General features: G+C 48.0%; 3 protein-coding genes across 8 annotated transcripts; all 3 read right to left on the bottom strand.

The window, feature by feature from the left end:
• Window positions 1-2,244: 2,244 nt before the first annotated feature.
• On the bottom strand, window positions 2,245-3,929 carry gja3 (gap junction protein, alpha 3). Of its 4 annotated transcripts, none has more exons than XM_062565013.1 (2): window positions 2,826-3,929; window positions 2,245-2,768 (listed from the first exon to the last, which is right to left on the bottom strand). In XM_062565013.1, exons 1-2 carry the CDS (start codon window positions 3,922-3,924, stop codon window positions 2,605-2,607), a joined length of 1,263 nt encoding a protein of 420 aa, XP_062420997.1. In that variant the 5' UTR covers window positions 3,925-3,929; the 3' UTR covers window positions 2,245-2,604. The 4 variants fall into 4 exon arrangements, with proteins under 4 accessions (XP_062420997.1, XP_062420995.1, XP_062420996.1 ...); XM_062565011.1 differs by having other exon boundaries at window positions 2,245-3,039; window positions 3,079-3,929; XM_062565012.1 differs by having other exon boundaries at window positions 2,245-3,060; window positions 3,103-3,929.
• Window positions 3,930-6,514: 2,585 nt separating this feature from the next.
• Window positions 6,515-9,829, bottom strand: gjb8 (gap junction protein beta 8). 3 transcript variants are annotated; one of them, XM_037489594.2, is made up of 2 exons: window positions 9,699-9,829; window positions 6,515-8,735 (listed from the first exon to the last, which is right to left on the bottom strand). In XM_037489594.2, the coding sequence occupies exon 2, from the start codon at window positions 8,614-8,616 to the stop codon at window positions 7,837-7,839; it is 780 nt and encodes a 259-aa protein (XP_037345491.2). In that variant the 5' UTR covers window positions 8,617-8,735; window positions 9,699-9,829; the 3' UTR covers window positions 6,515-7,836. The 3 variants fall into 3 exon arrangements, with proteins under 3 accessions (XP_037345491.2, XP_062421174.1, XP_037345492.2); XM_062565190.1 differs by having other exon boundaries at window positions 6,515-8,695; XM_037489595.2 differs by having other exon boundaries at window positions 6,515-8,715; window positions 9,699-9,762.
• Window positions 9,830-10,664: 835 nt separating this feature from the next.
• cryl1 (crystallin, lambda 1) lies at window positions 10,665-20,102 on the bottom strand. The gene is made up of 9 exons (XM_037489634.2): window positions 19,963-20,102; window positions 19,315-19,422; window positions 17,985-18,111; window positions 16,464-16,625; window positions 16,087-16,182; window positions 15,662-15,760; window positions 12,992-13,100; window positions 11,193-11,302; window positions 10,665-10,918 (listed from the first exon to the last, which is right to left on the bottom strand). The coding sequence occupies exons 1-9, from the start codon at window positions 20,001-20,003 to the stop codon at window positions 10,802-10,804; spliced, it is 969 nt and encodes a 322-aa protein (XP_037345531.2). The 5' UTR covers window positions 20,004-20,102; the 3' UTR covers window positions 10,665-10,801.
• Between the last annotated feature and the right edge of the window lie 69 nt (window positions 20,103-20,171).

Here is a 20,171-nt window from a genome sequence, read left to right as displayed (position 1 = left end):
TCAGTGACAATTTGTTGGGAGATTAAAGGCTAAAAATAACCGCGTATCTGCTATGAGCTGTGGTGACTCTGTGCAGTCCTTAGGGGGGGGGGCAGATAAAAACACCACTATGGTGACCATGCCTTCTCTAATGGGTCACTATTACTATTTCCTTAAATCCACAAGCAAGATAAATCCAAAGTGTACTTACGTCTTCTGCAATTGTTGAGTAATCAGCCATTTTCTTTTCTTGATTATTTGTTTGGAGTATAAAATATAATCAAAATAAAGAAAGAAAAGTAAGAGGGGTTTCTTTCTGACACTGTAGAACATATATATATATATATATATACTGTATATACATATATATATCTATCTATTCGTATTGTCAGAAGGTCTTGGCCATGTGATCTGCAGTGAAGGCGTCTATCTCCCGTCACTCTTCAGCCACTGGACTCAAGAGGCCTCCACTCATGTTCTGAACTCTGATGTCGGACCCGGTGCCAGACATCCAGAGAAAAAGTGGCCTTCTCCCCAGGTCCTCCGTTCCTCTCATTATGACTTATGAAATGGTGTTAGAATCATGCGCTAATTTATGGACTTTTACGCCTATAAACAATTGTAAATGTCAAGCAAGCTAACCTGGCTAGCTGCAGTTAGCCAGGTTAGCTGAAGAGAACGGAGACATTTCAATGATGACTATGACTAAAAAAAAATAAGAGATGACGCGTTAGATGAAAACAGACCTTTTCTTAAGCCTCACCCTCCCTCAGCCCCCCCCCCCCCCCAACCCGTAGTGCAGCTCTCACCTCGCCTCCTGCAGGAGTGATGGATGACTGACTCTCTGGTGGGAGGCTGTATTTTGATGAGGGGCCTGAGACGTCCGTCCCAAGCTCAGCGTCACGATCGCTGCTGGAATGCAGAGAGGCATTTGGGAGGGCGGGGGGGGGGGGGTCGAAGGTCAAAGACTCAACAAGGAGAGAAATGCTGGAGACCACAGGAAGGAAGCTCAGATTATCAAGAGCCACAAGCAGCCGCTAATTAGCTGCCAGGGATTATTAAGACGCTATGAAATCAGTATTCTGGTCTGGTCTTTGTGGTCTGGATTTCTTCTATCTACTTACATCTGATAGTTTTCTTCTACTGTACTTAGTACGTAGAATTTTGAGGTACTTCACTTGAGTATTGCATTATATTTTTGTACTTAGACATTATACTTATACTTTGTTCTTCCAATCCACTACATCTCAGAAGTAGTGTATTAAATATTACTGTACACTTCATCTGATCATTTTATTTAAATATAATGATCAAATTAACATTAACATTTTGAAAGCGTAACTTGTAGCATTATTTCTACTCTGTGCTACTTTTAACAAGGTAAAACATCCAAAGCACCATTATAATGAAGTGTTATATTGTGATATTGGAATGTTTCTGCTTAGTTAAGGTCAAGAGCACATGTAGTTAATTCAATCCAACTACTTTCCTGAACATGTTGTGCATGAATAATAAAGTCAATCTATCCATCATCATCAGAGCGAAATGCAAAAATGACAAATATGGTACAAAAAGTTTATTTAATTAACAGTTTTGTAAACATTTGAGGTAAATGAACATTTACATCAATTTGCTCTCACAAAAGAATCATTCATACACAAGGCACTTGTTTAAGACGGGCTGCTGAGATGCTTCCTGTGAGGGGGGGGGGGGTTCGGGGGGGGGGGGGGGGGGTGAGAACAACTGAGTGAACACACAGAAAAGCCCTGTTTCTCTCCGTCTCGCTTCTGCCTCTTTTCCCGAACTACGTTTTAGTTGTAAGACATTTCCTTTCCTCCTGTACTGGAACCCAATACTTACAGTGTGGAACAGCCTTTTCTTTCTTGCTAAATGTGCAAATCGTTACCGGCCATCAAAATGTAAACCTTCAAAAACACAGATGCACATCGTCTTTTCAACAACAGAAATTGGGAAAGGCTGCTTTTACTTGTGTCTTATTTGCACTAAATGTTGTTAAAGCAGCTCAGGTAGCAGATCCTCTCCCCCCCCCCCTCCCCACCCGTGTTGAACCCCCCCAGCACAGAAAGCAAAGCCCCGGTGCAGGCGCTGATCCGCTGGTTCACGCTGGAAACGTTTGAGTTCTTATTGGTGTGCGATGCAGATCTCATACAGTCTGACTGCCCCGGCGGGGGGGGGGGGTCACGGGACGACCTGCCGATGGCGCGCTGGCTTATGGGTAAACAAAACCAAACAAGCGCTGGCGTGCGGGCCGTCAGGCGTCACCACGTTGAGGCGGTGCTTCCTGCCGCTTGTTGAAGTGCTTCAAGGTGGGGGGACGCCGGCTGACCGCAGTCCAGCGGAGGAGAATAGAATCTTTTCCATCTTGATGCCAACCCGTGACGTCACGATGTCCCATGTGCCCCCCGCGTTTGTGGGGGCGGAGCCTCGCGGCCGCCGTCGTCTGCGTGATCGCATTTCTGTGCGTGAATTAAGACCATCCGAAAAAAAAGGAGTAAAAACGACTCTGCAACCGACGACTTCTTCTCAACGAGATGAGCCGTCTGACTCCTGCCCCCCCCCATGCTTGAGATTCATTTTACTCCGGGGGGGGGGGTCTGAAGAGTTTCAGATGGCCAGGTCGCCCGGCCTCGCCCTGGTGCTGCTGGTCCCGCTGAGCCGCCGAGGGTCGGTCAGCGGGGGCTTGTGCATCTCCACGGTGATGGAGGAGGTGGAGGAGGAGGTGGAGGCGCGACCGTCCTCCTGCTCGCTCTTACCCCCCCTCCAGCTGCCTGCGTTTGACGGCATGCAGCTGCTGGAGGTGGAGTTGGCGTTGCTGCCGGCGTCGCTGCTGGGGGGGGACGCCGCGGCGTCCACGGGCCGCTGCTGCCGCTCTTGGTCGCTGCGGGCGGAGGGGGAGGAGGAGGGGGGGGTGGCCTTCATCTCCCGGGTCTGCTGCTCGGTGGCCAGGTTGGCCCAGTTCTGCTGCGCGGCCAGCCGGTGGTGGTTGTTGTTGTTGCTGCTGACGTAGTAGTGGGCGGAGGTGGGGGGGCGGCGGAGCGGCTCCTCCCGCCGTAGGCCGCCCTCCTTGAACTCGGCCACCGCCAAAGCCGCCGCCGCCGCCGCCAGGCCCGTGGGCGGCCGGACGGCGGCCGCGTAGTCGGGCGGGCGGCCGAGGGCGGGGGGGGCGGGCCCGGGGCGCTCGTTGCTCATCCCCTGCTTGACCTTCTTCCAGCCCAAGAGGTAGATCTCCAGCAAGTTGAGCAGGAGGGACACGCAGGCCACCGCCAGCATGAACACGATGAAGATGGTCTTCTCGGTGGGCCGCGATATGAAGCAGTCCACCGCGTTGGGGCACGGCCAGCGGGCGCACTTGTACAGCGGCCTCAGCCGGAAGCCGTACAGGAGGTACTGGCCCAGGATGAACCCCACCTCGAACACCGTCTTGAAGATGATGTTGAACACGTAGGTGCGCAGCAGGGCGCCCCGGATGCGCACCTTGCCGTGCTCGTCCCTGATCGGCGGCTTGTCCTTCTTGGCGCCCCCTCCCCCTCCCCCTCCCCCGCCCGAGCCCCCGCCGCTCTCCTCCCGGACCCTGCCGGCCTTGCGCGCGTCCTCCTCCTTCTCCTTGCGCTTCTCCTCCATGCGGACGATGTGCAGCACGTGGCCCAGGTAGACGAGGGTGGGCGTGGACACGAAGATGATCTGCAGCACCCAGAAGCGGGTGTGTGAGATGGGGAAGGCCTGGTCGTAGCAGACGTTCTCGCAGCCGGGCTGCTGCGTGTTGCAGGTGAAGTCGGACTGCTCGTCGCCCCACACCTCCTCGGCCGCCGCCCCCAGCACCAGGATCCTGAAGATGAAGAGGACCGTCAGCCACACCTTGCCGATCACCGTCGAGTGCTCCTGGGCGTTCTCCAGCAGGCGGAACAGGAAGCTCCAGTCGCCCATGCTTCACCGAGTCTGTCCTGTGGACGGAGGGCGGTCAAAGAGTCACGGAGAGTCAACGCGGTCGGAAGACGTGATGGACACCTCTCATCTTCACTCTGACGTACCGAGGTCTTTATGGACAACGCAAGCCGGTTTACTGTAAAGAGCGTCAGCTTGACCGAAACCCTCTCTCTATGTCTCTGTCTCTGTCTCTCTCTGTCTGTCTGTCTGTCTGTCTCTCTATCTGTCTCTGTCTGTCTCTGTCTATCTCTCTGTCCTTCTCTCTGTCTCTCTGTCTGTCTGTCTGTCTCTGTCTGTCTCTCTGTCTCTCTGTCTGTCTGTCTCTGTCTGTCTCTGTCTGTCTCTGTCTGTCTCTCTGTCTCTCTGTCTGTCTGTCTCTGTCTGTCTCTGTGTCTCTGTCTCTGTCTGTCTCTGTCTGTCTCTCTGTCTCTCTGTCTGTCTGTCTGTCTCTGTCTGTCTCTCTGTCTCTCTGTCTGTCTGTCTCTGTCTGTCTCTCTGTCTCTGTCTCTCTATCTCTGTCTCTCTCTCTCTCTCTGTCTCTCGCCCGCTCGCTCCACTGGGCAGCAGGCATGTGCTGAGATCAACATTATGACGCCCGAAAACAGCATTTAGCAGAGATGGGGTTCGGGTGTGGTGCACACACACACACACACACACACACACACACGCACACGCACACGCACATTTGAATTTCAAAAACATCTATTTGCAGTTCTTTCTCTTTTTGATTAACTGACAAGTTCAGTTTTTAAAAAGTCAGTTCAAAAAGTTACTTTTGTTGAGATGCTGTGAATCAGTGAATGAGGATGAGCATGTTCTCTGTGGACGAGTTATTCTTTAGAATAAAGAAGAAGAAGAAGAAGGGACAAACTCGTTCATCACTCAAAGCCAAAGAGAAACTCACTCAAATACTCTTGTGTTAAAGGTAATAAATCCATCGACTGGGGCTCACAACGCGGATGACACCTGGAAGACAAGACACAACATATTTTATATATATATATTCAACATTTTAAACGCCCTGTTTCTAATCATCAACAGGTATCCAGAATAGTGAGAAAAAAAAACATCCGTCATCATATCTTACCAAAGGGTTATTGGTAATAAATAGTGTAATAAGTGTTTTTTTATGCTGCAGCCCCACAGCGGGAGATGAAGTCCTGCAGGCTCTGACGTGGTCATAACTCCATTAGAAGCTAAACGTCGGTGAGATCCACAGGTATTTGTGGCATTCTGTCAGGTTCAAATACAAAGCCGAGCTGCTGACAATGCAGACGAGTCCAGACCCTCGTTACGCTTTTGTCCCGCTTTGTGTCCCTTCTGTTGTTTAGTCAAAGTGAGGCTGCTCTTAATGAGCCGATGACATTCTTCATTTTACTTTACAGACATCTGCTGAGGGGACACCAGCAGTGAGCCTCTGAATGAGAGAGAACAAACCTCCAGAACCCAGAGAGCCCAGAAGCTGTAAGAGAACAGGCTCATTTAGAGAGAACTTTAGTCACATGACCACAGGCGAAGGGCCCGTGAGTAGAAATCAATGCAGACCTTCATCAGTACGTTTTAGATTTATGATTAAATATCTAAATGAAGCATTACGTAATGGTAAGTTGTGGTGAATTTAAGAGAATTTTAAAGCCATAAAAAAAGCGAAAGTAGTGAAGGTTATGAAGAAAGATGCCTTTTGATTACTTCAATTTGACGATAAAAGAGAACTTGGGGACAAATGGAGTTTGGTTTTCCGTTCGTACCTTTCAGACCGAAGATGTCAAAAAAATCCAAAATCAACTCCATGCGCCATCCCCGGTGCCCCGCTGTGAGTGCGCGCAGAGGCTGCTGCGCCCCCCCCCCTCCTCCACCCCCTCCTGCTCCCGGACCCACCTGCCGCCTCCCTTTGTCCCTCTAATTCTTCCCTATAAGTGAAAAACGCTCCTCAGGCGGGGTTCGGTCCAACGGAGCTGCGTCCCGGTTCCAGCCATGTCCGGACTGACGGTGGACCCGCGGTGTGACACCACGCCCCGTGTCAGAGCTCCACTGTGCCCCCCCCCCCACAAAGAAAGCCCCGCTCTTACATGTGTAAAGCTCCGTGAATCATTTGAAGCATCTAAAGTTTCTTATTTCTTATGACTGAAATAATGATTGATTTATTAGATGCGCAAACGTTCTGATGAATAAAATAGAAAAACACTATTCGAAAACTTCCCCACAAAAGATTCCATAAAGACCTTCATAAACACTTGTTTCTGTGGGAGGAAAACAAGAAACCAAATGTATTCAAAATTAGATTTATTTAACAAAGTGCAGATAAAAAAAAACACATCTTCTGTACAAAAACCAGATAAAGTTTGGGATGTCTTCATTTGTTCTTTGTTCGAGCAGATATCAGAGAATAAAACATCTGACTTTGACAAAATCTCATCAGCTGTCGCAAATCAGAGGGTCAGAATGCAAGAGGTCAAAGGTCAAAGCAGAGACATTGTCTCAGTTATGTCATTTAAATATATGACTCTTCTAACCTTTAGAGACACATGGGACGATCCAACTGGAGCTATTCCTGGAGGGGACCAAGACATTTTACACCCCGCCGCCCCCCCCCCCCTGATTAGTGTGCTGGCTAAAAAAGGCTCACTGATCCAGCCGTGAGGTCAGGAGGTCCAGTTCGACCCGACGGTACACTACTCGTATTATTCATAAATGACACACTATTGTTTTTAATACAACAATAATACAAATTAAACAATGCTGTTATTAAATTAACTATTGTTAATGATAATTATAATAATGAGCAGTACTAAACATCTGGCTTTGGTTACAAAAAAAAGCATTAACATAAGTACTTGGTTTAGTATTTAATCAATAAGTAAAATGTTAAAGAAAATGGGGAGTAAACCCTCAACATTTGTTAAAATCGCTTCTCTTGATAATCCAGATTGTTAGTGAAATATTAATGACTAATATGAAGCATATTAACCATAATTCTGAATAGTAAGACCTTGACATCAATCCTGCTTTGGATGTGTATTTTTTTTTTTTAACAAAAGCCAGAAATGATCGTTTTGCCTAAACATCTGGTCCTTATGAACATATGCTGGGTTTGTTCATGTGAGATTAGATCAAACTACTTTGGCCGGACTGCAGAATAAAACATCTGGTCCAGTCCAGATGTTCATCTTTGTCCACATTTCTTCATCGACTGGTGTGAAAATATGCAAAGTACAAAATACAGAAGTAAACGTCATTCTGATTCGATCAGACACAATCACATCTGGTTATATTACAGCATAATCATGTTGTGCAACACATTTCTTGGTCATTATGAAGATATCAAAATAAAAGCATTATTTATCCAATTTTTCAAACTTCATGTCGCTTAATTCAGATCACAGAGGATCATAAAAACTCATCAACTAGTAACAGCACGCGTTAAAAAGTCTCTTTTAAACTAGACACTAAAAAACTATCAGAAAAGCACTTTTATTCTCTGCTTCAGTCTTGATGACTTCACTTGTTCTCCTTCCTCCTCCTCTTCATTACCACTAAAATCCTTCAGGTTCTCTCTGAGGTTCCACCCAGAACCACCAGATGTCAGCGTGGACTAAAACATTCAAGCAAATCACGATAAAAAGCCTCCTTTTCATGTGCACAGTGTACGAAACATCTCTTTAAGTTCAACCAGGCGACCTTCGCTCGCCTCGGAGACGCTGGGCTCACGTACCTTAAGCCCAGCCTGGACCAGGTGAATGAAGATTAAACCATGTGTCTTCAGAAGGTCACAGGTCACGACTGGCTTCGACGCCTGTGATACTTCTGCTGTTTGGGACGGGGTTTTTTTGTGGTAATCTTCCAAAACATAAATAATGGAGGGGGGGGGGGGGTTCTCTTCTTCTGTGGTTCCACAGGGCGGCTGCCCGTCCCTCAGCAAGTCTTGGTGGCGGAGTGCGAGTCGCCGGACAGCAGCTCGTTCTTCACGTTCTGCAGGTGGCTTTTGTCCTGCAGCGTGCGCTTCCTCCGGTTGGACTGGGCCGAGGACCTCAGCGCCGCCTTAGCGATGAGGTAGCACAGCTCGGCCACGTTCAGCACCATGCAGATGGTGGAGGAGGACACCATGAAGATGGTGAAGATGGTCTTCTCCGTGGGCCTGGAGATGAAGCAGTCCACTTTGTTGGGGCAGGGCCACTGCTCGCACTTCACCAGGCGCGGCATCTGGAAGCCGCCGTACACGAAGTACAGCGCGTACATGAAGCCGCCCTCGAAGATCAGGCGGAAGAACAGGCTGCAGGTGTAGGTCCACCACAGCGGGCCCGTGATGGGCAGGCGCCTCCTCTTCAGCGTCTGCAGCTCGCTGTCCGTCGTTCGCTCGGTGCCGTTGGAGGCCAGCATGGTCCTCCTGTCCCCGCGGTTCCTGTAGGCCACGTGCATGGCCACCAGCAGCGCCGGCGTGGAGACGAAGATCAGCTGCAGGCACCACAGGCGGATGTGCGACACGGGGAAGAAATGGTCGTAGCAGACGTTCTTGCAGCCGGGCTGCTGCGTGTTGCAGGTGAAGTCGGACTGCTCGTCTCCCCACACGCTCTCTGCGGCCAGGACCAGGATGGTGATACGGAAGATGAAGAGGACGGAGAGCCAGATCTTCCCCAGGCTGGTGGAGTGTTTGTTGACTCCGCCCAGCTGGGCGTAGAGCGCCCCCCACGACATGGTGGTAGCAGAGGACCACTTGTGATGACGGAGGACCACCTGTGATGACGGAGGACCACCTGTGATGACGGAGGACCACCTGTGATGACGGAGGACCACCTGTGATGACGGAGGACCACCTGAAGAGGGCGGGAGTTCAGCAGAACTTAACTTAATTAACAGCACAGAAAACTGACAATTCACAATATACTACTTTCAAAGTGTTTAGCATTGGCTCGTGTCACGTGACCACGTAAACCAATGGGACGCGGTCATGTGACAAGTAGCCTGGAGAAGATAGAAACCTACTGTGTCTATTAAAGAGCTCCAGACATTTTCTATTTATTATTCTTGTAGGAGGGAGGGAACAAATAGACACAACACAACCACAACACAGTGCTGCTGTTCCGTTGTTAAAGATGCAAATTCAGAAAATGCACAACAGGAATGAGTTACTATTTTAGTTGCGATACGGTCTTCGTATATTATATAATATAATATTTGTATCTTATTCCTGCACTACGTTGTCTGTTGACTTACTGCTGCTTTAACGCACCAACCGCCAAGTCCTTGTATGTCTGACAATTAAATGTTTCCTGATTCCTGAACTGAATCTCTTTATGTATAATGACAATAAAGACACAAAAGCATAAAGGAAAAACTTTTTAAAATGAGCACAACGACACACAAAATACATAAGATGACCACAAAATACACAAAAGTTATCACTGCGTCTCAAAACGAGAGAGAAGTGTATCGACAGAAAAACACAAACCTATAATTTGTCATTTTAAAACACTGTCATTTTATTGCTAGTATGAAATCACTTCTAATGGGTTCTAAATTTAGTTCTACTTTACTCTCACTACATGTTTTCTACTTTATTGATTAATCTGGTGAGATAAATGATGACGTCCCTCATGTGACATCATATGTAAGAATATCAGTTATTGTTTTAAAGGTAAAGGTGAGTTTTTCTTTTTCAGTGATAGAATTTGAAAGAATTCACCTTGAATGCTGCACATGCTAATCATGGCATGACTCTATTATTACTTATATTAAACATTACTGAGTGTGGCCTTGTTTGAACACCAATATCTCACCTGTTTCTGTAGAGAAACAAAGAATCACCCGCAAAGAGAAAAATAATTAATCCTGAATTAATAGAAGAAAAGAAAAACGTCTCTTTCTTGGACCAGGTCCGTCTCGTGGTGCGTCCTCCAACTGAGACACACCTGAGGCTTCTGCAGGCTTTCCTCCTGGGTGGAGGAGCCTGGGAGCAGGTCCGGGCTATGGGCGGACTGTGGGCGGGGCTATGGGCGGAGCTGTGGGCGGTACTGTGGGCGGGGCCTGATGGCTCTTTTACCTTTTGCGTGCACGACATCGTCCCAAAGTAAGAGAACTTGTGAGTGAGGTCAGTGAGGGAGAAGGACGGGGCGGACACATTTAACACGTTTGACCTTCTTCCTCCTCCTCTTCACTACGTGTAGAAGCTCAGTCCACGCTTTAAGCTACTGGGGTTTTAACAGGAAACTGCGTTTTGTCACGAGGGATGAATGAGTCCTGTTGCCTTTCAGTTGAGATGCAGATTAGTCCATTCATTAGCTTTCTTATGCCTTTCCCCCCCCCCCCCCCTCCCACCCCCCACGTACTGACCAATCAGCATTAACCTGCTCTTACACTATTAATTAAATATAATTGCACGCCTTTGAGCACAAACATTGTAGTGAACTAGTAACATGTTTGCTTTGCTACACAAAATGCTGTAGTTTATTTGATGTAGATTTCATACACTGTATATAAGTGTAAAAAAAACATGTAATAAAGTATGTGTGTAGTGATATAACATTTACATTTTAGTCATTTTAGTCATTTCTACTTTATAAATCTATTCCACTATTTTATTCAATAACTTGGTGTTCAAATCAAGATCACAAAAGGTATGAAAAAGCAGAATATATCAGGATATTATTGAATAATTATCAATGCAATATAATATAAAATGAATTAATAGGCTTCACTCATCCGCAGAGGAACATTTTATTGGGAGAATATAGGAAGTAGAAACATGAGGTTTAATTGTTTTTATTAAATCATCACTTGACATTTTTTCTCAGAAGTCCTTTAAAGTCCTTTAAGTGATTCATTTAAATCAAGGCTTTAATCCTCCAACAACCCTGAGATCCCGACACCAAGCGTCCGGAGATCATTCCCGAGCTCCGTGCTCCTTCTTCAGCTTGGCCAGGCCCATGAGGAGCTCGTCCCGCCGCTCCACCCGGGCCGACAGGTGCTGCCGCTCGCCGGGGACCAGCTGGCACATCTCCTGGGGGGTGGGTGAGGGAGGGTGGGGGGGGAAAGGGGGGGAGGGGGGGGTGGACACGAGCGTGAGGACGAGCGAGACTAGGAGTGTGAAGACGAGGCGCGAGGATTCATTAATTCAGCCCCGCGTGGATAACCCGTGGTGGCATGTGACTTGTGACTGACCGGGGGGGGGGGGGGGCAGCTGGAACCATCAGAGACGCCATCGGGCGGAAGGTTCTCCCCCCGAGACCGAATCCCGAGAAGCGCCCAGATATTAAAAAAACCATTACACTCACATCCACGATTCTTCGGGCTCCCTCTGTGCCAGAGAAGTCCGGTACGGGCCCGAAGGAGGTCAGCATCCTCCTGATGCCCTCCCCGTACCGCTGCATGTAGTCCTCCAGGCCTGGGGGAGGATCAGAGGGGGGGGGGGGGTTACATGTGACAGCTCGTCATCGACAGGGGAGAACGTTCTAAATACATCACTCTCTTGGACATTAAACCTAACTCTGTACTTTTATCACCTGAACACACGTTGTTGCCTGTGAGGAGGGACCTTTATTTTGAAAGGGCTGCATGCATCTTTTGAGCCTGGCTTTCGAGGGAAAAGTGCATAAACTCTTCAATCTTTTCCTCGAGTCACCGAGCCGTAGAAGCTGCTCTCCCGGATTTGAGTTGAGACTGAGCTTTCAGGTCTGTTGACATTCCCGCTTTATAGATGCTCTAAACGAGGAGGGAGTACTTTACACCAGCGCTTTAATAAAAACAGGTCAAAGGTCACCCTCAAACAAAGATCTTTAAAGTGTGGCGGTCATTCAGACTTTATGTAGTCCTTTGGTTTCTCCTCTGGAGCTGAACAGTAGTGGGGAGCACCACATGTGACGGAGGAGTGTGATAAGTACCATCTCCTGGCCTCCTTCTCCACTCTGCAAATGCTTGTGTTCCACGGCGCTGACTGAGCACGCTAAACAGGCTCTTCTGCGAAGTTCCTCCCTGACATTTCGATGCCCTGAAACCAGATTCTCCGGTCGGACAAAAGCAGCGCGAACATCACCCGAGACGGCGGCTACCTGTTTTGGTTTTGATAAAAGCCGAGTCGCCCGCTCAGAGACGGAGAGCCTGAGTGCTCCGCTATCTGATGGGAATGATCCAAAGGTCTCAGCCATCTTCCTGTGTGTGGGGGGGGGGGATACTGTAACTACAGGTAGATCTGGCACCTGGTCTGAAGGCCGCGATGTGAGCTCTGTGAGTTTTGGATTACTGGTGTGAGGGAGGGCATTCATCGGGGCCCATCAAAAGACGGCTTTGTCCCCGCTGTGTGTGTGTGTGTGTGTGTGTGTGGGAGGGGAGGGGAGGGGGGGGGCAGGGCTTCTCTTTGGGTTTCACACTCAGCTTTGATATTCACCATCTCCCTGAGGGTTCACGCTCGTTCCCCGCGTCTGAAACACGGAGTGTTACCGTAACCGCACGCAGCCGTGTGGGTTTCTTCGGCTCACAAAGGACCTGCTGTTGTTCCTTAAAGCTCTTTGTGAATTACTGAAGGATCCAAGATTCCAGATATTGATTGTGTACAGTTACTGTTACAGGTTACTGTGCACAATGACATTCTTGTTTTGCTGTGGCCTCCTTCCACAAAGCTACAGATGTCGAAATAAAAAATCGTGGGTAAAAAGAAATGATGTGATGATATTTCGGGCTCTCCTGGTGACCTGGTGGAGTAAACGTCCTGTGGTGAGGAAGGCTGAGATGAACGAATGAGGGCCTTCCTGTCCTGCAGTGTGTGATGGATGCAGTGAGGACGCTCTCCACCTCTGTAGCAGTGCAGCCTCTGCCTGGGCCTTCTCAGTGATCTGGGCGTGTTGGTGAGGTCACTGTTCCCAGGAATTTAAAGATTTTCACCTGTTCTCACAGATGTAAAGAGGTGTGTGCTTCCTCCATGAGATTTCACAGTTAGATTAGTTATTAGATTACTGTATTAATGATCGTATTAATAATGAATAATCGGCTGCATTTCAAACTGAATTCTTAAGTTTGTTTCTGCTTTAAACAAATGCAGCATGATTTATTCTTTTATTTTTGACCCAAAAAACATTACCTGCCGGTGCATTAAGGTGCATCGTTTCCATGGGACCAATGAATGCGTAACGCATTCCTAGCCCCTCTGACATCACCAGGTCGATGTCCTTGACGGAGATAACGCCGTCCTGATGGAGCAGGAGAGACAGCAGCCTTCATTGTATTTCTCTCATAAAAAGGTACAAATGAGCAACACAAATACTTTCTTTATCAGCGAGCGAGTACAGTGTGAACCGACCCCGAGCCGCAGCGTTCCCTCAGTTCCTGGTGCTCTAATGAAACTAAGAATGAAGCCATTGAGGGCCTCGCGTCCATGGAGCGGTGTGCAGGAAGCACCAGGAGCAGAGTGGCTGTGGACGGAGGGATGGAGACACCCGGGGGGGCCATCAAGTCATCTTTGAGTCACAGATACCTGTTGGCCCACATCGAGGTGTGGGGGGGGGCCGGAGAGGTACAGGGTCGCCTTTGTTTGGGTCTGTTATCTGAGCGGGGGGGGGGGGGTGCAATCACTGGGGGGGCAACCGGCCGCTTTCTCAGCCGCTCCGCTTCCCAGCGCTGGCCCCGGCTCAAGTGTGTGTGTGTGGGGGGGGGGGGTCCCTGTTATGTAAGAAGGCCACTGCGGGGTCACGGGCCTCGACGCTCTCAAAGCCAAACCTGCGCCTCCTTTTACCAGGAGGCTTTTCTGTCTCTGCTCCTTTGGGCCCGTTCACCGGGCCGCACTGCAGGACTTTCCTGCTGAGCCACTTCGACCAGCCCAGAGGTCGAAAAGATGGTTCCTGTCAGACAGGTTGCTGTTCTTCCAACATCTCTGTAATTTGCCCTAAAAGCCTTCGAGCTATAAGACGGAACTGAGCTGAAGAGTCAGAGGAAAACAAAACATACATTCCACCACGTTGCCCTACATACAGGTGAGGTGGTATGCCGAGAGGCACCTTTAGCTACCTGCGCACCCAGTTGTCAAATGCTAAAAATGCTTTGTGCTGCGCGGGGCCTCATCCTGGGAAACGTCTCAACCCTCTAACAGCTCCGTGGGACTTTAGCCAGCTACGACGAGGCGGCGTCCTCGGGGGGGGTTGACGCTGCTGGGCGGGGGGCGAGCGGCTCGTGGACGCTATGGAATGTGATGCGGACCCGATGGTGAGCGTCCACAGGTCAGTGTGAAGACACAAATATCACTCGGTGGATGCACGGGGGGATGCAGGTTATCTCTGCTTCAGGTCCCCCCCGGGAAGCAGTCATCCCCGCCATGGGGGGGTGGGGTTACAAAACACCCCCAAGCCCTCAACATGCCACACGAAGAGAGACATAAATAGAAATAGACGTAAAAAGACCACAAGGAGACTCCCGGGGGACTCTGAAAAGGGGCCAAACGACCACAAGATGACTGCAAAGGAGACTGGAGACACAATTATTAAAAAGATAAAGATACAAAGAAATAAATATGACCACAAAGCGACAGGGAACCGACAGAAATAACCAAACGATGACTAAACCGATCTCCGAGTGACTTAAAACCATGACAAAGATACGGATAATAAATGAAAGGGACAAAAAGAAAGGCCTTTAGTGTGTCCGTTCCCAGAATCCGCCACCATCCTCGGTCACTGCTGCACTAAACGCACAAACAAGAGCGTCCACTTTGCTCCTCGGTGGACCAGGGAGCTCCTCCACGGAATGTTAGTCATTCAAAGAGATGAGTGGACACTTTAAGGCGACGTTTGCTTCTTCTAGAGCCGTCTTCCAAAAAGACAGATTCAAGTCCACCTTGGAAACGGCTGTTACGGGCTGTGATTGGAGCCTCTGTGTGTGACTGCGTCACAATACGCGTTTTGTGAAATAGTGCGAATCGAAGCGGCGGATGTCCAGAGACGCACGTGATGGACGAACCTCGGGATCCATTCGTCCCTCTTCTGGGAGTGTAAATAATCCGTCTAATCTGAAGATCACATGAGTAACTTAAGTTCCTGTCCGTATCGACACCAGTCGATGTTCCGTGTGTACATGCAGTAGTATTTCTTCAAAGGGTATTTGTTAATATATTTAATTCTTTGTATTTAATTCTCTGTCCCTCTTTGACATCTCAGCATGAGTCAGATCTGCAGCGGTTTAACAGAAGACTCCTCTTACGAAATAACTGACACCTGCGCGTAATCACGGCCAAATCCACACCCTGCCCTGTCGGATAATGGTTTACCTTCTTCTGTTGTTCTTTCCTTTACTGTTACTTTGTGTGTGTGTGTGACCCTGCGCTGCGATGTCGGGGAGAAGGAAACACAGATTTAGCTGTAAGAGGAGCGTCTGGTGGGGAGAAAAGAAGCCTCTCGTGGGGCTTATTGTGTCCTGTGAGTGTGAAGGAGAAGAAGAGAATGGCCGTAGTAATTCAGCCCTTCAGAAGAGCAGATCCATCACAACTCGATCTGCTCAACTATCAGCCATGAGGACTTCTACAGAGCTTAATAACACTATTACTTATTCATCCCTTGATTTTATTTCTTTATTGTATTTCATGATTCATCCTTTTATTATTTCTATTTCTCTTGTTCCTTCGGTCGGTTGGCACCAAAGTTTGGACACATTTTCTCATTTCAATTGAACCCCCGGCCTCCGGCTTCGACCTAATGTAACGCCCATGCCACACAGAGGATGAACATAATGTCTAAAACATGGAGGACGGAGACTAGACACTGACCTGGACCAGCCTCCAGGACTCGGCAATGATGGCCGCCTGCACCCTGTTGAGGGCGAAGCCGTCGATCTCCTTGGTCAGACGGACGGGCGCCTGTCCCACCTGGAGCCAGAGGAACGCGTCAGGCAGGGCAGAGGAACACGGTACGTACCTTCAGGTGCAGTCTTCATTATTCCATGATAAAAACTAACCCTTTGACCTCCTCATAGACATCGGTCTTATTGTGCGAGGGGGGGTGAAAATGAGGGAGGGGTCGATTCAAACACATTCTTGGTTATAACTGTGACGCCACATGATCAAACCCCTGCCGCGCAACGAACCAACAAATGCACCAAGCGTCTGCAAGTAACTGCATTCCCGGGCCTGCGTTGGGTGTGTTTGAGACGCGACATTGACCCTCTCCAGCAGGCCCAGGCTGCGGCCTTTACCTCGGTCATCAGGGAGTGGGCGGTGTCCATAACGCCGGCTGCCGTCTCCGGGTGAGGTACCAGCTCCACCAGTTTGACATAGTACGGTGGGTTTACCTGGGGAGCACAGGAGAGCCCGTCACGGTGTGCGGCCCAGAGCTGCAGTACGTTGCAGCCGTTTTTAGGAGGTTTTAGTTCATAATAAAGTTTTTAAAAGTTACGTGGGTCGATATACTGTATATATAATTTATATATATATATATGAATACATAAACACGTGTGTTGGAGCCTGGAGCCAGGGTGGCTTCCCCGCTGTGTGGTTGATTGCCTCTGAATCGAGCATGGTAGCATGGTAGCATTGTAGCACGGTAGCATGTTAGCATGGTAGCATCACCGACCGGATGGGAGACGAGGCAGCGACTCCTGTGCTGCACTGTGGAGAAGACCTTGCTCGGCACCAGACAGGAAGTGGAGCTGCTGAGGATGACGTCGCCCCCCACGAGACGCTCAATGTCCCGGAAGACGCGCTGCTTGACCTCGAGCTGTTCGAACACGCACTCCTGCAGACACACATGCAGCATTGCTCAGCACAGCGTGTTCCTGCTCCAAAGTACTATGATGGCAAAACTCTCTGTAGAGTAGTATAAATAGCACTAAAGGTCCAAAGATGTACCTGTGTGTCAAAGGATCTTTTAAATTTGTCATCAATCTCTCTATCTTTCTTTAATTTACAGAAAAGGTACAAACAATCTGAGTCAAATCTCCTCCCACACACACACACACACACGTTGAAGGACATATTGTTCCTATATTTTCCAAATTTGGCGTTGGAAAGGAGTGGTCCGGGCGAGCAGCATACCTGACCCATGTGTGAGCAATGAGCTGATGCAACGCGAGTGGTCCTCTCGGCCTGGGAGTTTTCTTTGTGCTCCTTAGGAGGAGCGCGGATCAATAGCCAGGTGGAGTTGGCATCGGTTGGTGTCAGGAAGCGTGAGAGCAGGAAGAGTTGTCACACTTCTCAGTAATAACTGCTCTTTTGTTCCTGAGCCCTGTGCAGAGTATTGATTGATTTGCGGCCCCGCCCGCTCTCTGCTGCTCAAGTCATCATGACGGTTTGTTTTTCCAAGCGCGACTAAAGACGAGGAGTCGAGTTTCGTGTTTAAATGCACTGTTTCTAACACAAGGTTCTCTGCTTCTGTCAGTTTAGCAGTTTACTTGAGAATCTGACAACTAGTTCTTAACCTTTCTCGGCCCATCAGTGGCTACATGCTACGTGCTACATAGGAGAGGGGGGCCCGTCCTCCTGCCTGCAGCCTGTTTGAGGGACTAAGTTGGTTATTTCAGTAACTAAATAATCGTATTATTGTCTTTCTGTATCTTTGTTTAATGTATTTAATAGTGCAAACAATAAAAGAAAAAAGTATATCTATGTATAGATCTGTATGTAATCATTTCTGGTATTGTTCTTTCATGATGTTTGTGCTGAGCTTTATTTAGATTCCTGTGTCTTAACACAAGACGGTGCGCCCCCTTGAGGACAAATCTTTTAAAGACAGAATCAGAATGTTCTGCACTGAGGTTATTACAATCACACCAATATTTGAATCAGGATGCGTTGGATTAATGGAGAACCAGTAAATAAACCGATAATATAGCATTCCTCGCACTGCATGGATGAAAGAAGTACTCAGATATTTCACCTGAAGTAATAATACCGCAGTGTAGAAATACTGCACTTAAAATGTTACTTTCAATATGTTAAAGCACACAAGTATTAGCAATAAAATGCACCTAAAAATAAAGTGATTTATGTGATATTATTACCAATATTTTAACACAAAAGCAGGAGTTTGATTGTAAAATCTTAATCTTTAAAGTAACCAAAGCGGTGGGATGGAGGAAGTAGAGCGATGGGTCACCTGGACGAAGAAGGCGCTCTGCAGCGCTTCGGCCAGCTCATCATGGCCGCTGAGCAGGGCGAGCTGCTGCGTGGCGGTCAGCTGACCTCGCAGCATTTTGGCTTCCTGCAGCTCCTCCAGCTGCTTCCTACACACACACACACACACACACACACACAAACCCAGACCAACAAAACGAGAGAGACGAAGGAATCGTTCAACCTTCATGGAGATGTAAAAGCAGCAGGTTTGTGTGCTAATTATCCTGATAATCATCAGAATACGCTAAAGTCTACTGAAACATACCAAAATCCCTTTGTCTTACTTTGTGTTTAAAAACAATATAGTTTTCTTGCATCACAGATCGTTTTAAGTCAATCGTGATGACAATGAGGACTGTAGATTGTAAATTGAACTTACTAATGATATTAATTAGTGTCCCTCCAAAGAACTTGATTAGCAAGAAAACACACTGAGGGAGCAGGGACTCTCTCCACTGTCCATCTCCAGCAGGCAGGGGGGTTACGGGTCGGCTTCGGTTCAGTTAGTTCGGAGAGCCGTAGATCCCAGGTAAATGTTTAACTAGCGGTGACTCGGCCTCTTTAGGCCTGAAACACGGGCCTGTTTGTTCCCTTCAGTTAGAGGATGTGACTGGTCATGCAGTGTCCATGTGACTTCTGTGCAAGGAGGAACTTTGGACAAGGACAACACCTTCTTACTAGAAAACCATAGAAATGTGGAAATCATGATGAATGGGATGAAGAGCACACTCAACCAGAAGATGGTACAGAACCAAAGAACAAACAAGTAAACACACCTTTTAAAAACAAAAATGACTACATTTTAAATTTAACTTGGTGTTGATTGTGACGCCCCCTGTGGACTAAAGCGGTAGTGTCTCCTACCACCAAAGTCCCTTTAGAAAACCTCCATTCTACTGCAGCAGGGTCTCACAGTCTGAGACTGTGGTTCATGGAGGATCAGGACTAAAGAGAGACTGGTTCATGGAGGATCAGGACTAAAGAGAGACTGGTTCACATGGAGGATCAGGACTAAAGAGAGACTGGTTCACGTGGAGGATCAGGACTAACAAGAGACTGGTTCACGTGGAGGATCAGGACTAACGAGAGACTGGTTCACATGGAGGATCAGGACTAAAGAGAGACTGGATCACATAGAGGATCAGTGAGACTGGTTCAGGACTGTCATCAGGCTGACAGAAGGATGTAATCCGAATGCAGAGAAAGGCGATTATTGTAAGTTTATAACTAAAGAAGGCAATGCCACGTGAATAACGATGCCCTGATGCATGCTGGGTGAAGGCCTCAGCTGGGTGGGGAAGGAGGCTGACCCGATCGCTGTGACCGCCTTGGCAGACTCTCCTGGTTTGTTGTCGTAGATCTTAACGCTGTAGCCTCCGCTGACAAACACCATGGCCCAGGAGCGGCCTATGAGCCCACTGAAACAAAGTAGGAATGATCATTTAGGATGTTTGCCCGTAGTCTCAGTGATCACCACATAATCCACAATCAGTTTGCTCTCTTTTCACTGCCACTCTTCCATAGACACATAACAGCTATTTAAATATTATACATAAAATCATAGTTTCATTGCTATCAGTCATTTGGACAATGCAATCATGAATTATAGTACATTTGTATACATACATGATATTATAATCGATTAATAAACTGATAATCACCAAAAATAATAGTCTTTTTTCCAGAAAAGCTGGAAATAGAACATGAGGTTTAGAGGTTGGTTATTGACTTAGTGTTTTGACATTGTTCAGTCAACAAACGCACGCTCTTGATCGAAAGAGTGGCAGCAAAGGTGTAACGGTAGAAAATGTGGGGTTATTATCTTAGTCGTTTAACATAGTTAAGGTAAAGGAAGTCATAGATAAGTTCCATATTAGATGCAGAGATAGCTGCACAAACAGCATGATAAAAACTGAACGCAAAGCTTAAACAACACGCAAACGTCTTTTGTGGCTCACCTGCCGATCACAGTAATGGTCTTCATGTCAGAAGAGCTCATTTTAGGACTTTATGACGAGATCGGATCAGACAAACGTCGCCACCGGGCTGTTGCAGAAACCTTAAGCCCCGCCCCTCTACGGTCACGCTGCGTGTGAAGCTACGGTAGCTTAGAAGGACAAAAGCTACACGGGAATAAACTACCACGTTTAAAACACAGACCAAAACA

Source organism: Pungitius pungitius, chromosome 10 (genome assembly GCF_949316345.1).
Source record: "Pungitius pungitius chromosome 10, fPunPun2.1, whole genome shotgun sequence".
NCBI lineage: Eukaryota > Metazoa > Chordata > Actinopteri > Perciformes > Gasterosteidae > Pungitius > Pungitius pungitius.
The sequence above is the reverse complement of the archived record's forward strand: the minus strand, read 5'-3'. Positions and strand labels throughout refer to the sequence as shown.